A 15,480-nucleotide genomic window follows, 5' to 3' on the forward strand; every position below is an offset into this window, starting at 1 on the left:
AATCAGTTCAAGGTGGGGGTATACTTACTTTAAAAGCCAAGGATTCAGGGAGTTCCTGGGATGTTTTGTTATGTGGTTGGAAATAGCATAAAGACATTATTGGCAGGGAAACTGCACTTCCTCTGGAGGATGGGGATGGGCCATCCCAGCAGAGCTGGGATTTAGGCCTCTGGTTCAGCAGCCAGATTCATCACTCCACGTCCCCCTGCCGAGGTAAGGACGGGCAGCATCAGCGCCTCTGAACCTGGCTGGCCACAGAGAAACAAAACAACGCCATGGAACTTGTTGTGTCCCACACACCAGCATCCCAACAACCCTCCCCAGCCTGGAGCATCTCCCACGGGAGCTGGGTGAGCCACCCCGGTCCTGCTGCATGCCAGCACCCACCCACCTGCACCGCCTGGGTTTGGGGCTGCACAGGGCCTCTGGCACAGCAGGGGCCAGAAAAAACTTTGTCCCTGTCATGGGCAGCTTTCCCACTGCCGAGGATAAAATCTCACCCCGAGCTACATTCCCCACACAGGGCCTTTCACCCACTTTCACCCATCTCTGATGCCTTCTTTCATCACTTTCTCCTAATCCATCTCCGTAACAGCTCCTCCCATCAGCGCGGGGTTTAATGTCCTTGAGGTAATGCATGCAGGAAGCCTCTCCCTCCTTTCTGGTTAACCCTCCTTCCCAGACCCAGAGCTGAAACAAGCTCAGACTCAAGAGCCCGACCTCAAGACTTTAAGCTTCATTAAACTTTTACGCCAGTCCACTGAGGCTGCTCTCCCAGCCTCTCATAATTACGGGTGCAGAGGGAAGGAGCAGCATCCACCTGAGCAGGCATCAAGGAGTTTCAGACACTCAATGATTTCCTAGCCAAGCTCCCTCACCCCAAGCGCCGTTTAAAAGGATCTGCTCGATACCACTCCTGCGAGCTGCTGGGCAGAGGAGATGCCAAGATATAAATAATTCAGGATTTCTGTTCCCCATCACCAACCCAGCTGGACGCCCCTCTGGCACAGGTGAGACTCCACACACAAAAGCCTGAGCCATCCCATTACTCCAGAACCCACAAACACCCAAGCCAAGAGGATGGCTGGGTTCAAGGACACCCTTCAGCTGAGCAACATCTTGTTCTCCCTGCAGCCAAAACCTGGAGTTCAGCATTTCCATGGGGCAATTCAGACCCTGGCTTGGCTGAATCCTGTGTGAGCCTCTTCCTCCCCTTCAGCCCTTGCAGGAACCTACAGAAGGTGGTCTGTAATGGGAAAGGAGGCTGACATCCCCTCCTCAGCACCCAGCACAGGGCTGGGGTCCTACACACCTGACAACAGAGCACAGCTGACAATCCCTCCTCTCCTGCTGACTCTCCAAGACTAGAAATGGAAAGATGCCCAGAACATGTGCCCCAGAAGCATGTTGGAGGGCAGTTCCAACCCAGGCTCAGCACAGAAATCATCAGGCAGGAGTTTTGGGGCTGTTCCTCAACAAACGCCCACCTCCACTAGCAGCACCCATGAATTTATTCATCTGAGTCACCTCTGTGGAGGCCACTGTAAACATGTGACATTGCCCTCCTCCCATTTAGATAAATCACTGCAGGGGTTAATAACCCTTTTCATAGCTAATATGCAGTTTTCCAGAATTAAAGGCTTAGCAGGGCCAGCAAATTCCAAGCAGAAATTTTGCCAACAAAAGCATCCCTATGATTTTACGATGGCAGGGGTTGAAGGCAAGAGATGACAACTCTGACTCTTTCAAAGAAAAAAAGCTGCTGCAGCTGAAAACTGCCTTCAGGTCCCTTAACCTGTTTCTCTCTCCTCTCCAAATTTTTCCTGCCAAAAGCTTCCTTGAGCTTTCAGTAGCGAAGAGAAAATTCCCACCTTCCTCTTCCTGCTCAGCCACCTTGGGCGATGCTGTGCAGCGAAAAATCAACTTATGGCATGGCCCCACTGGCCCCAGGCAGGAAGGAAGGAGTCCTTGGGCACACAGGCTCCAGGTCCATCCAAGGACCTCTGAAGCACAACATCAGAGGAGAGCATGCACCTCCCAAAGAGATCAATTGCATCCAAACAATGGATTCTCCAGGAATTGCCCGGGCCTCTTACGCTTTTAAGACCCCACTTAGAGGGCAGGGAACCTTGCCCAGGGGGATTTCAGGGGCTCCCCACCCCACTGAGGGGGTGGCTGTCATTCCAGAGGCACAGACGTACCGGGGAGGGAGGGGATTTTGCACGGCAGGGGCGGGGGACAGCGGGGCGAGGAGCGCGGGTCCCGTGAAAAGGGATTTGTTCCGCTGTCAAGGACGGCGTTGGGAAACAGAGCCCACGAGGGAAGGAGAGACAATGTGGGGACAGCGGGGACAGGGGACAGCTGGGGAGGATCAGTGCTGAGCCCTGATGGGCTGGCAAAGCACAAGGAGTGGCCGAGGAGTGTCCTCCAGCATCCTCTGCCCTTCCAGGCATTTGTCCCGAGCAGGATGTCCCCATGCAGGTAGAATCACTCACCTGCAGCCACGGGGCCACAGGGACCCTCCGACTGGGATACAGACCAGAGGGGTTCTCCGACTGATCCGTGCCTTCTCCTGTCAATCTGTACCCTAATCATGCCAATTTGTGCCCGGGAGGAGCTGCACACAAACTCCAGCTCACCTCTGGTCAAAGGTAGCCCAAGGTGGAAAACACAAAGGTGTGACATAAAAATCAGGCAGATCTGGAGAGACATGGAGGATTTGTATCCAGCATTCAAACTCGCCCAGCAAGATGCTGTAAGCACTCATGATGATGAAAGAAACATTTTTAAGCCAGATTTGTATTTCCAGCTCCATTTCATGGGTGACAGAGCCAACTCTCAGTTCTTTCTCTTGCATGCAACCATGGTTCATCGTACCCGGACCAGGCACTAGTGCAGAAGACCTGACCCCAAAAATCAGGATCTTATTCATGGGCACTTGAAACACTCTACCAAAAACAGGTAGGTGCATGGAAGTACAGTGCAACAAGAGAAAAGAAATCACTTGCACTGAACACGACATGATTTCACCCCTGTACTCAGAACTCACACATTCTCCTTTGTGGGAGAAACTCCCATTCTCAGCCAGCCAGCCTACAAAACGTGCAACACCTGAAGGATCCCTGGCAAGCTGAAGAAATTGGTTTTTTGTTAATAAGACCCCAGAAAAATCCCAGATAAGCCAGAAGACAGAGCCACCTAACAGAAAACCCCCCAGATAAAGGGAACTGGGTGCCATCAGCCCAACACTGTGCCCAGCACAGCACAGCTCAGCCTGCCCCAGCTTTTTGCAAAAGCTTTGGCATCTGGCTGTCCGTAAATATTTGAGGTGGGAAGCCAGGAATTACAGAACCCCTCTCCTGGGTAACCAAGGTTTGACCATCTTTAAAAAAAAAAAAAAAACAAACCTACAAAAACAAACAGCAAACCTCAAACAGAGCTGCAATGAGATGCCTGCTGGTTTCGCAGAGACACGTAAGACAACACGGGTACATCCTTTGCCCCTGAGGGCCAACAGCCCCAGGAGAAGATAACCACAGACCAGCTGGATTCTTTCTGCCAGGAAGCAGGATTCCATCCAGGATAAAAGTATCGAGGAACAAAACTATGGGTTGTCACAGTTTGCCACGACAGAGAGCACTGCTAGCTCCCCTCACCCTCCCCCTTCTGAAATCTCAAACAGACACACAGAAATTCAAATTTCTCATGAAAACACATTTATATTAAAAAAAACACTTAAGCTGGGTTGACCCCAGTATTTTCCCCTAGTAAAATTCAAATATTTTCTCTCAGCTTTAAATATCTTCCTCACTCCTGCTACGGAGGAGGTGTTTGACTGAATTCCAGGTAAAGGCACAGTCCTCCAGCCCAGGCCCCATCCCTGCTTTGTGTCTGCCTCTGCAGAGGGCACGAGACAGAGACAAGAGAGCACAAAGAGACAAAGAACATCCTGAGGAGAAAAATACCCAGGACAATTCTCATTCTCCCCTCCCTCTACCTTGGCTGCAGCCTCCTCCTCAGACACGCTCCAGCACCAAGCACTGAGTACCCCCCGTGGCTGCACACCACGAGGTTCACCAGAAGTGGGGAAGTGTGGATCCAGATCCAAACTGCTGGGTTTTCTCCCTTCTCAGCCAGAAGCAGGACCTGCACCCTCATGAGCAGGAGGTCAGCTCTAGACCCCAAATTCCCTTTTCTTCGGCTCCCAGGAAGACGAGGCTTTGGGGTTGCCCTTGCCACACCCCGGGGTGAGCATGCAGCATCAGAATCAGAAACTGCTGTGGGTTTGGGTTGAGTCCATGCCACTGCTGCCCGTGGGGAAGGGCACAGCCAGCAGAGATCAGTCTCCCTGGCAGCACACACAGCCACTGGCAGATCCTGCCCGCGCGCTGGGCAGCCGACAGCACGGCTCACACCCAGCTCACACCCAGCTCACACCCAGCTCACACCCAGCTCACACCCGCTCCCAGATCAGCCGGTGGTGGCCCCACCATCAGGTTCAGAGCCTGCTGGGAGGCTCCCCGAGGCAGCAGCGAGCTGTGGGCTCTCTGAAATCCCCGGCTCGGCAGATCCCTCCCTGCGCCTGGCGGCTGCGAGCAGGTGAAGAACCGGCGAGGCGAGGGCTGGCGAGCTGGGGCAGGAGAGGACCCCAGCTGTCTCTCCAGCTGGTGGAGACAAAATTCTCATCAAAACGAAACAAACCCCTCTTTCTTCCCCAGTCCACTTCTCTTTGGTGCTTTTGTCAGGACTGCAAAAACCTAAAGCAATTCTCAGGCCTTTAAGAGCCCCATCAGGCACTGATCAGGGAGCACCAGCTCATAGAGTGGGGAAAATAAGGTAAAAAAATATTATAGTATGTCCAAAATAAGATGGCAGAAACCACCAGGAGTCCCAAGGATGCTCAGGTCGTGGCTCAGATGGTGCCAACCTGCAGTCTCCAGGATCCTACTGCCAATGGGGTGATCCCAAAGCCACCCCTGTCCCCACCACGGAGGGAGAGGTGACAAGACTATTCGACTGCCTCGCTCCCAATCTGCCAAACCTCACTCGCTTCCAGGCCTTTCTATGAAACGTTAATTGTAAGACAAATCTAATTAAGGGCCGAGAGAAGGGGCAAGATGCCAAATCTCTCTTTTGCTCCCTCTGGAAAGGGGGACCCCACAAGTGAGAGGACAGGGCCTGGTGGAGATGGAGACAAGACCTATTTTGGTTGCCTGGCATTTCCATCACGGATCCCACAGTGGCCTCCATAACACCCCTCGCACTGCATCCCGCTGCTTCCCTGACTTCCCACCCCCTGTCCGCACAAAAACTTGACTTAATAACAAAAAAACCAAAAGAGGCGGTGCCTGATCCCAGCCCAGCAGTGCCAACCACAAGGAATCTGCACTATTCCTCCAGGAGCTGTGGGTGAGGACAGAGAGGTGTCTGCTACAGGAGATGAGGTGCTAGATGGGGATGGAGAGCAGGCAAGAAGCATGGGAAGCACTAGAGGGAAAGATTGAGAGATGGGAAAAGAGAGATCACCGAGAGGAATGTTGTGCCACAGAGCTGGGGTGTGCTCTGCTACCCCATCCAGGCCAGCCTGACTGCTCCCAGTGCCTGGCCAGCTGGAGAAACCCAAGTCAGCATCATCCTCTCCACAGGATGCCCTACAAGAAGGGACACAGGGCTCCAGAGAACATGCTGGACTGCAGCTGGGCTGACCCATGGCTCTCTGGAGGGACAGGTCTCTCCCATCAGCCACAAAAAGCACAGGCAGTCCTACTTTTCCAAGTGAGATAAGGCAAGGGACTGCAAACCACCAGGACAAACCCACCATACCACAGGAGCTCTCCAGCTGGTGGGACCAGGCTATGCTCGTGTCCAGCACCACCTCCATTCGATCCCTCTGCATTTATTCCCCTCACAGCCCTTCCAGGCTGGGGAAGCAGCACCAGGACTCGCAGCTAATTGCACAATAACCTTGATTACCCACATTAGTCAGGATAAACCATGCTCCAAACCGCTTCCCCTTCTCTCCTCTACAGCAGCAGTTGCCAGAGGAGCCTCCAGTGGGCGAGGGGAGGCCGCCCCAAGCCTGCAGGTTCACCCGAGGCCTGGCAGGACCACGCTGCCGAGCATTGAGGCTCATCCCCCACGTGAAGACGCCCGGTGTGACTTAAAAACCCAACCCCAGGGAGCTCCTTTGCACGGGCGCTCCTTTGAGTGCACACTGGGAGGGCGGTGTTCTGGATTTTTATCCAAAACCCAAAAATAAGGACTTCTATTTCTTTCCTTTGCCACCGGAGGCGACTCCCCATTTTAACTCACGGAGGAGAAGGCCTCAGAACCCGCGCAAGCCCGTGGCTGCGGGAGCACGGGGCTTTGGAGGCAGGCGAGGAGAGCCCCGCGATGCCGGCGCGGAAGCTGGCAGCAGCACAGAGCCATCACGCCGTGCGAAGACAGCGCGAGCATCACACAACTGCCTGCCTCGGCCGGGGAGCCCGGCACGGCGGTGGCGGCTCGGGGGCTGCAGCCGCCCCTCCGCTGCCGGCGCCCACATGCCAGGCCTGCTCCGAGATGTGCTGGCCATCTGCTCCTGCCAGCCGGGGCTGGGGCCGGGGCTCTGCGCCGTGGCTGGGGACGTGCCAAGCCGTCCCGCCGTCGCCACGCTCCCCAGCTGCGCCCCCCGTCACGACCACACCGCTGTCAGCACTCCTGGCCCCCAGAACCTGCAGTGGGGATCTTCCCGTGCCTCCAGGTCCTCCCTACATCCCTGGCCTGTGCAAACCTACTATGAAACACCGCTAGGCAAGAGGGGTGATTCAACAATTCCTGTCCTCGTGCAGATTCTAAGGCTCCAGAGCAGCCCTACTCTTCCCATCGCTTCCAGCACTCGTCCCCGTTTATGGCCAGGTTTGGTGTTGCCCCCCCACCCTAAATTCACCACCACAAAAGCCCATCCCCCTGACCACCACCACAGGGGCCCCACAGCCGGGGCATGTCCCCAGGGCCACTTTGCAGTCAGGGAGCCGGCCAGGGCAAAGACTGAACCTTGTCATAGTTGAGACTTATCAGGTTTGGACAAGCGCCGGGGGCTGCCGCGGGATTCGGGATGTTCTGTAACGAACGTCCTCTGCTCCAAATAGACGCTGTCCCAGGGGCACAGGCTTGAGCCGTCCCTCTCCAGGAGTCCTCCCTGTCAGTGCTGGGGAAACTGCTCCAAGAGTGACCCCCAACTCCCCAAGTTCCCAGACAGCATCACCATCCGAACCGCCCACGGGCCCTGAGTCGTGGCACCCCAAAGAGATGCCGAGGCCTGACCTGGCACCCTTGGCCTTTAATCCATTCCCTTTCCAAGTCCTCTCCCAAGTTCTTCCTCTTTGTGAAAGACAAAGAAATGTAAAACATGTGTTTTAACAAATTATTCCTCGATTTCTAGAGCCCAGCGAGTCAGATGCTTGCTTAAATCCGTCCGTAACACTTTCCATGGGTGTATTTATAACTGGAGGCATAGCTGCCGTCTCACACTCCCTCATTAACCCTCTGCGGCCTTGTTACAAACAGAGCTCAATCAGAGAGCACAGAGACAGGTCAGAAAATTCTGCACCTACTCGTCCCTGGGAAAGCACCCCAACGCTCACCATTGGGAAGAGAAATCCCTTCTTTCAATTTCAAAACAAAAAAAACAACAAAAAACAAACCCCAAACCAAACACAACCGCAGAACGCCGACGCTGCGACAGCGGCAGGTTGGATCCCGACCCCTTCCCCGGCACCCCCAGCATTCCACACACAGACACCCCGGCCCTCCCACACGGAGAGGCCTCCGGAGCCCGGCTACGCCGCTGCCACCGCGAGGATCGGCTGCTCTCCGCTGCAAGGAGTGTCAGTCACTTGTGATAATTAACCAGCTCGAGATAATGAGCTCGGTCTGAGAGCAGCGGCTCTTCCTCCGCGCGTTTCGCTCTCAAATCCCTGCCACCAGCACCATGGCCCAAGGAAGGCACAGCGCTCCTGCACCCAGGAAAATGCTCACTCCAAAGGCAGGACGGGCATTTGGGAAAGAGAGAAGGATTTTTGGTAAACAAAGACTATTATATAAAGCTCAGCAGAGCCCAAGCAGCTCCTTGGGACTCTGCTCTGCATCCTTGCCATCACCAGGTAAGGAGTCGCACCACCGGCACAGCAGAGTCCTGCAGGGCGGATGGAAGGAGAAGGGACACAAACCTGCACCCCCGTGCTACCATAATTAATATTAAATGCAAGGGGACAATGGCAGGATGGCAAGAGGCAGGCAGGGGCAGGAGGGGAAGAGGCCAGAAGTGAGTCAGGGTTAAAACCATCACATCTCAGAAACAGCCGATCGCAGAGCCTGAGCTCCCTGGCTCGGGCAAAAGTCACCACCCCATACACAACCAGGAAATAACCAGGGAAAATGGTGCTATTGCTGGGCCCTAGGAAAAATTTGTGACATATTTTTCCCGCAATCATCCTTGTCCATCCAGTGAGATAGATGGGCACAGCAAGAAGCCAACTGCGGCACCGATTTCTTTCGCGGCCAACAGACATCAGAGGAGGGTTTCAGATTGGAGCCACTGCAAGAGCTCACGAGCTGCAGTCAAGAGTAAAATCCACATGTGCTGCAAGCTGGAAAGGCATTTCTGGATGACACTCACCCCAATATCCCCTTGATGGTCCAAACAAAAATACCGATAAAGCAGAAAAGGAGAACCAAACTGTGTTGGAAATGTATGGGAGCACAGTAGTCAAATTTCTACAGACAAACAAGCAGCGCACCCAATCTCAACAATTTTTTTGCCCACAAAAACCCACCCTGTGGCACAGCTCTCTCCTTTCCACTCTCACGGCAGCTAATTCTTCCGCTCTTTCGTAAACATTTGAAAACAAGGTCACGCGCACAAATTCTGCTTTCAATTTGCCTTGTATCCATAGTGATTAAACTCAGACCCACAATACGGGTTTTAAAGGAGGAAAATAAAACCCCAAAAAACCAAAAAACCCCCAAAACCCCAACTTTAAAAAAGCCTGGAGCTGGGCTAGACCCCAGCACGCTCGCCAGCTCGCCGAAGACCAGGGATGAGAGCATCAACAATCACTGTTTTCTGCTGTTAAAGAAGCGAATTAAATTGCAGGGCTTTGCGTTAGTGAGGGATCTGGCCCCCCATCTACACCCTCCTCAAGAAACAACCAGCCCAGAAGCAACAAAAATTTAACGGCTCCGAAACTCGGCCAGGCAGCGGGGTCCGGAAAGGACAGCAAGAGCAGGATGAGCAGGAAAAAACGAAAGCAGCCGCAGGGGAGGAAAAACTCAGCAGCCTTCTCCCTGTTCCCACTGGAATGGTTTTTCTTTCAAAAAAGAAAAATAATTTTCTCATTGTCTTTCCCCTCAACCCCACATTTCCAAAGGGGAAAGCATCAGGGCTGGGAGCTTTAACACACAAATTTCTTCACCATCACAGACCCGGATGCAGGAAAAGCCTCTGCGTGACAGTCAGCACTGAATTCAGCAGGGCCTTCCCTGGTGACTGCCGAGTGCCTCAGTTTCCCCACCAGCCAGGGGGACAGCAATAGCATTTCCCTGCCTGTGAAGATATTAGGATAATAGCTTCGCCCAGAACCAGGTCAGAGAGGATATAACTTTCCTCCTGCAGATGCTCCGCAGGAAAATAAAGCCAGGGGAAAAGCTTGGCTCCGTCCCTGCGCAGACCTGGGGTTACCGTGGGTCTCCCAGGCTCTCAACAAAACATCCTCAATTCCCAGGGCACAGCCTGAGCACAACGCAAGACCTCTAAAAAGGGGAGAACCAGGGTGCAACGAGCCTGGGGGGCAGAAGCACAACCCGCCGTGCAGCACGGAAAGGGCTGACACCTCCCGGGACACACGGGGCAGGGGCAGTGGGGAGCAGCAGCGGGACACCAGTCCCCCCCACAAGCTTTTGCAGGGCACTGGGGCTCTGTGGGCGCTGAGAACGGAGCGAGGGGGGGCTCCCCGAGGGGCAAGCGGCACTCACTTCTCATAGTCCAGCTTGCAGTAGAGCTTCTTGTCGCGGTAGAAGCAGGTGGTCTGCAGGGGCTCCTTGCAGGACGCGCACTGGACGCACTGCTCATGCCACAGGCTGTCGTTCAGGCGCAGCAAGAACCGGTCCAGAATCACTCGCTGACACCCTTCGCACACCGACTTGGGGGTCGCGGCTCTGCCTGCGGGGAAGGAGCCGGGGGCTGGGGTGGGCGGAGGGAAAGGCGGCCGGGGCGACGGCCCGGGCCAGGGACGGACGGAAGGTCCCGCGGTTCTCGCTGCCCCTGCACAGGGCTCGTGGGTCGCGGGGGGACCGGGGCGTGCGGGGAGCTGCTGCGGCATCCAGGAGGGCCCCGTGCCTTAGGGCAGCTCCGGGGGAAGCACATCGCCCCCGATTTCGTTCCTCTTGGAAAGGCGGCAGCGGAGCCGCAGCTCAGAGAGGGAGCGACCGTTTGAAACCGATATTAAAACGAAGATAGAAAGAAAAAGTGAATTATTTATTGCTCGATACGAAGGAGAGCCCTTCGTTACAAGGAGGGGTTAGGGGGACACACAATTTAATGCAACCGCGGAACGAACGGGGGCTGCGAAGGCGGGCGCCGGGGACACACCCCGGGCGAAGGCAACGGCGCGGCGCCGGGCAGGAACGAGCCGGGGAAAGCTGCCCCCGGGCCTCCCGAACCTCCCGTGCCCATCCATCGCTCGGGCCCGCCCGGCCGTGCCCCGCCCTATGGGGTCCCCAGAAGTGGGGTGCCCCGACTTACCCAGCAAGGAGGAGAACGGGGTCGCGGGGTCCAGGGCGCTCTGCAAACTCTCCTCCATCTTCAGCCCGTCCAGCATGGTGGGGAGCCGGGCCGGGCGAGGGGCCGCGCCGCCCGCCTGCCAACACAACCCGGACACACCGCGCTCAGCCCGGCCGCCGGCCCCGCCGCCCCCGGCCGGGGCTTCCCCGCCCCGGCTGCCCGCCCGCTCCCCGGCGCCGCGCTCCCTCCTCCCTCCCAACAGGAGAACCCCTCGGGCCCCCGTTCCGGCTGCGCAGAGCCGCTGCCCCGGCCGGGCTGGCAGCAGCCCCCCAGCCCCGACGCGGGGAGGCGATCGGAGCCGGGCCCCCCGCGGCCCGGAGGATGCGGGACGGGAGGATGCGGGGCTGCCGTCGGCGGGGCTCGGCCGCTTACCTGGGGCGGCCCGGGCGGTGCCTTCCTGCGAGGAGCGGGCGGGAGAGGCGTCCGCAGCCACCGCTCCTGGGGGGTCTTGCGGCGGCTCCTGCCTCCCCGGCTGTCTCGCACCCCCCCGCCTGCCCGCCGCCGGCGCTGCCCGGGGTGCGGAGCGAGCCGCGGCTCCCTGGACGGCTCCGGAGAGGAGCGCACCAACCTGCGGGGAAGCGCCCGTCCGACTGCTGCCAAGACACATTTCCTGGAGCTGATACCTCCCTGCCCGACCCCCACCCCCTGCCCTCCCCTCTCCACCCCACTCGAAATAAGTTTCCTCCCCGTTCTCCTGCCTGGCTGCAGGCACCGGCCCCGCCACGCCTCGAGGGGCCGGCGGCCCTTCCCGGCTCCGGGGTGCACGGCTTGGCCCCGGCTCCGCTCCGCTCCCTGGCTTTTTTCCCCTTCTTTTCTTACGAAGCCAAAAAGAAGACAAGAAAGAAAGAAAAAAAAAAAGGTAGAGGGTGGTGCCCCACCACAGCGTCTCTCCGAGTAATGAAACCGGCTGGAAATCAAGTCCCCCTTCCAGGAGAAGCCCAGGCCGGCAGTTTTTGGGGAAAGCCGGTCCCCTGGCCGGGCGGGCCCCGGCGGGGATGCGCTCCCCCGCGCAGCGCATCGCCCCGGGCGCCTCGCTCCCGCCGCTCCGGAGGGGCTAAGGAAAATGAGCGCTGGGGGAGGAAAACAAAAAAGAAATAACAACAAAAAGAGTCTCAACACTAAAGCCGGAGAGCTGTCCCGGAGGGCTCGTCAGGGATCCCTGGCGCCGAGCGCGGCTCGGTCCGGCTTCGGGCGCCGGTTCCGCGGGGCCGCAGGGAGAGGCGGCCCCGGGGCAGCGGAGCTCCGGCTCCGCCAAACCGCATCGGTTTCGGGGAGGGGAAACCCGCGGAGGAACGATCCCGCCCGGCCGGGGAAGATGAAACTTGGAGCCTTCCCGCAGCCCCGGCGTTTTCCCGTCTTGCCTGGCTGTCCCTTCTCTCCTGCTTGGGGGGTTTCGCTGTTTTTCGGGGAGTTTCACGGCCCCGCAGGTCCGCAGCGGGGCAGGGGCCGCGTACCTGCCGCTGCCGGAGCAGCCTGGACGGGGATCCGCGGCTTCCCCGGCACGGAGGAGCGCTGGGTCCCCCGTCGCCGGCCGGCGAGCAGGGAACGGCCGCAGAGCTGCGAGGGACCCGCTCTAGGATGGCGGAGGATGGGAGGCTTTTAGGGGCCTCACCTCCTGTGTTCACCGCCGACCTTGGCACCAGGGGCAGACGCGCCCCCAGCCTCTCTGTGGGGCATCCTCGTCACCAAGGGCTCCCCACACCCAGATGACGTGGGCGATGCAGGGACCGAGGTCGTGTCCTCTGGGAATTCGTAGGAAGGAGAGAGGCCACAGGCTATCACAGGCAGCTCACCGCCCTGCCGAAATCCCATGGGAGAGGGAAACACGGTCCAGGGACAGCCCTGCTGTATCCCAGTATAACTCCCCCGGGAGCTTGGGCATGAGAGCCTTGCTACTATCACACGGGTCAGTGTGAAACAGCTCTGACCACTCACATCCAGGAGGGCTGGGCTGCAGCAGGGAGGCACCGGGCTCTGACACCTTTGTCTTTGGCTCTCCTGAAGGTCTCCGAGCAGCTACAGCCAAGTAGCCAGATCCCCTGGAGCCACCTTGCCAAGACAGCAGCCCAGCAAGGACTGCAGCACGACCAGGGGCTCCCAGCATTGCACGCTGCTCTTCCTGCCTCTGCTTCCCCACACTGCCCATCCCACCCACAGAGCTGTGCAGAGCAGATTTTCCTTACACAGCCAGGGAGTGGCAGCCCCATGGGGTGGGAACACCATCCACCATCAGCACTGCCTAAAAGCTGTGTCCCTGTGCAGGGCACTTTGCTTGCAGACTCAGGCTGCCCACCTGATTTGCTCTGCTCAGAGATGCAGGAGCAGCTGGGAGGGAAGTCATTCCTTCCTGGACGTTGCCACCCCATGGTTTTCCTCCTCCTCCTCCTCCTCTCCATATGAGGAGGGTCTGGACACTGTCTCACCTTGCAGCCCTCATGTACAATGCCCGGCTTGGTCTATGAAGGTCAGGTTTGGGGGCTGCGGCAAATGTGTAACACCAGGGAGGCTGCAGCAGGGGGTTGCTGCTTGTGATTTACACATCCAGCAGCTCCCACACAGGTCAGAGGTACTGGGGCACACCTGGGCTCATGAAAAAGGTGATCACCAGGTGAACCAGTGAAATATGCAAGAAATACACATATTTCCAAACCCCTCACTCCCAAAATGCACCTTCAACACAGGCAGTAGCCCTACCAAACATGGGGGGAACATTTCAGGCAGCTCACTGCAGCCTCTGAGCACCAGTTTCCATTATTAGCTCGCTCAGAGCTGAACTAGGGGCAGAAGCCCACAGCGTCAGCAGCCAAAGAGAATTAAGCCAGAGGAAAAGCAGGCCTTGCCTTTCTCCTTCAAGCTGTAGGGTCTGCAGGCAGCCAGGTGTTGCAAAAAGTGGCTGGTGCTGGAGACCTGCATTAAACAGAAGCTGCCAACCAAATTAACAAGGCCACAACCCTGGCAGAGGGTGCACATCTTTCCCAGCCGGGGCTGCCCAGCTGTCATGGGCTGTGCAGGTCCCCACTGCTCACTGCTGGAAGGGGATCAGCAGCTCCCAGGTAGCCACAGCCACAGCAACTGCCCTGGCTCCAGGCAGCAGCAGCCAGATCCCTCCTCCAGCATCAGCTCTGCTGCCCAGCCAAGCAGATGCAGAAACACCCGGGAGCAGGCAGGGCTGGCCCCAGAAGCAGGCAGGCAGGAGACCAAGGAGGAAGGTGGCTGTGAGCCACCTCCCTTGGGACAGGAGCCCCGTGCTGGGCCAGCATCATCCTGCTGCCTCGAGTGCCCAAAGCCAGCTTGGCGCAGAAGGAGAAGCCCTGCCCAGCACCACAGACACCCGTGGACAGCACTCACCCCTGCAAGGACCACACCTCCCTCTCCTTCTGCCGCCCTCACAGCCCTGCAGAGGCATCAGCAGCTGCACAGCCAGCTGGGCTGGCCAGCCTGGCAGAGAGGCAAGCCAGAGACCAGCCCACAGCCACGGTGCTGTCAGAGAGCCCCGGGGTGATAAAATCCTCTCCTTGTACCACTGAAATCCCCCACACCAAGCCTGTCTCAGGTTGAGCTGATTGCACAGAGGGCACAGGAAGAGAGGAGAGAGAAATGGAGTGGCAGCCACTGGCCTTAGGTAGAGGCTGATCTTTGTCCACTCATGCTGATAAACACCTGGGGATTTATCAAGGCTCCTTTATCATGCTTTCCACCACAGTGTACCTTGCCATCGTTCTCTGAAAGAGGATGCACACACTGCTCCCCACTGCCAGCAGCAGCAGCTCTGGGGAGCCCCCTCTTCTTCCCCCTCCTCCCTGTGTTGCACAGGCTCCCCAGCCTCCCAGCTGGGCCTTTGATGGGACAGCAGAGAGTGGGGGACACAGAGGAATCAGACAGCAAAGAGAACACCTCAGGGAAGCTCGGTGAGATGGTGAGGGCAGTCCAGGGCCAGCCCAGACAAGAAGTCCTTGAGAAAAGGTCAGTGGTGGTGGCACTCAGTTGGGTTCACACTGTTGGTGTCTGAGAGTCATGTCAGGTCCACAGGATGTGCCCCTGAATCACTCAATCCATCAGGGTGCCCAGAGTCAAACTGAACATAAACCAGCTCAAACCTTTATTGTTTGAGGTGTATTTTTTTTATTCTCAATCCAGAAGTGCTGTTGTTGGACTCAGTAGAAGCTGAAGCAGCAGAAACAGAACCCAAAACTCCACTATTTTTTGAAGCTCCCTCCATAGAGCATTGCAGAGGGATTAGGTCAGAATTAATAAATGCTTTGACACATTTGGCCTGGACATCAGAACAAAGCTTGTCCATGGTGGGAGGGGGACCTGCTGCTACCTTGGGAAGCTCATGAGATGTGATGCATGGTGGCAAAGAGAAAATGGCCTTGCACCAGTCATTCCCAGAGCCTGGCTTGTTTGTCAATCCTAGAGCAAAGGAAAATTGTCTCAGCTTAATGTGAGGCTGTGAGGGGCTCCATGGGGTAACCAATGACTGGATGAAGTTTTCTTTGGCTAATCAATGATTGTGATTTCTTCTGTTTTGTGAAAATTAGGTTTTTCCAGGGCTGAAGGCTGGGGAAGCTCCAGCCATGCTAAGCTGCTGTTCCTCTGCTGCAACTCACAGAAGGATAACCACACCAGTGAGTTATTGCCAGCTGCTATGGGATTTG

General features: G+C 57.1%; 1 protein-coding gene across 1 annotated transcript in view; it reads right to left on the bottom strand.

The window, feature by feature from the left end:
- The window catches only part of LMX1A (LIM homeobox transcription factor 1 alpha), a 44,356-nt gene extending 32,910 nt beyond the window's left edge, over nucleotides 1–11,446 (bottom strand). Inside the window, exons 1-3 of the mRNA XM_063406635.1 lie at nucleotides 11,195–11,446; nucleotides 10,784–10,898; nucleotides 10,015–10,201 (exon numbers count right to left, since the gene is read on the bottom strand). Coding sequence (XP_063262705.1) covers nucleotides 10,015–10,201; nucleotides 10,784–10,859 — 263 coding nt within the window. The 5' untranslated portion in view covers nucleotides 10,860–10,898; nucleotides 11,195–11,446. The remainder of the gene's footprint in view (nucleotides 1–10,014; nucleotides 10,202–10,783; nucleotides 10,899–11,194) is intronic.
- Nucleotides 11,447–15,480: the final 4,034 nt, after the last annotated feature.

The sequence above is a fragment of the Prinia subflava genome, chromosome 10 (assembly GCF_021018805.1).
Source record: "Prinia subflava isolate CZ2003 ecotype Zambia chromosome 10, Cam_Psub_1.2, whole genome shotgun sequence".
Taxonomy (NCBI): domain Eukaryota; kingdom Metazoa; phylum Chordata; class Aves; order Passeriformes; family Cisticolidae; genus Prinia; species Prinia subflava.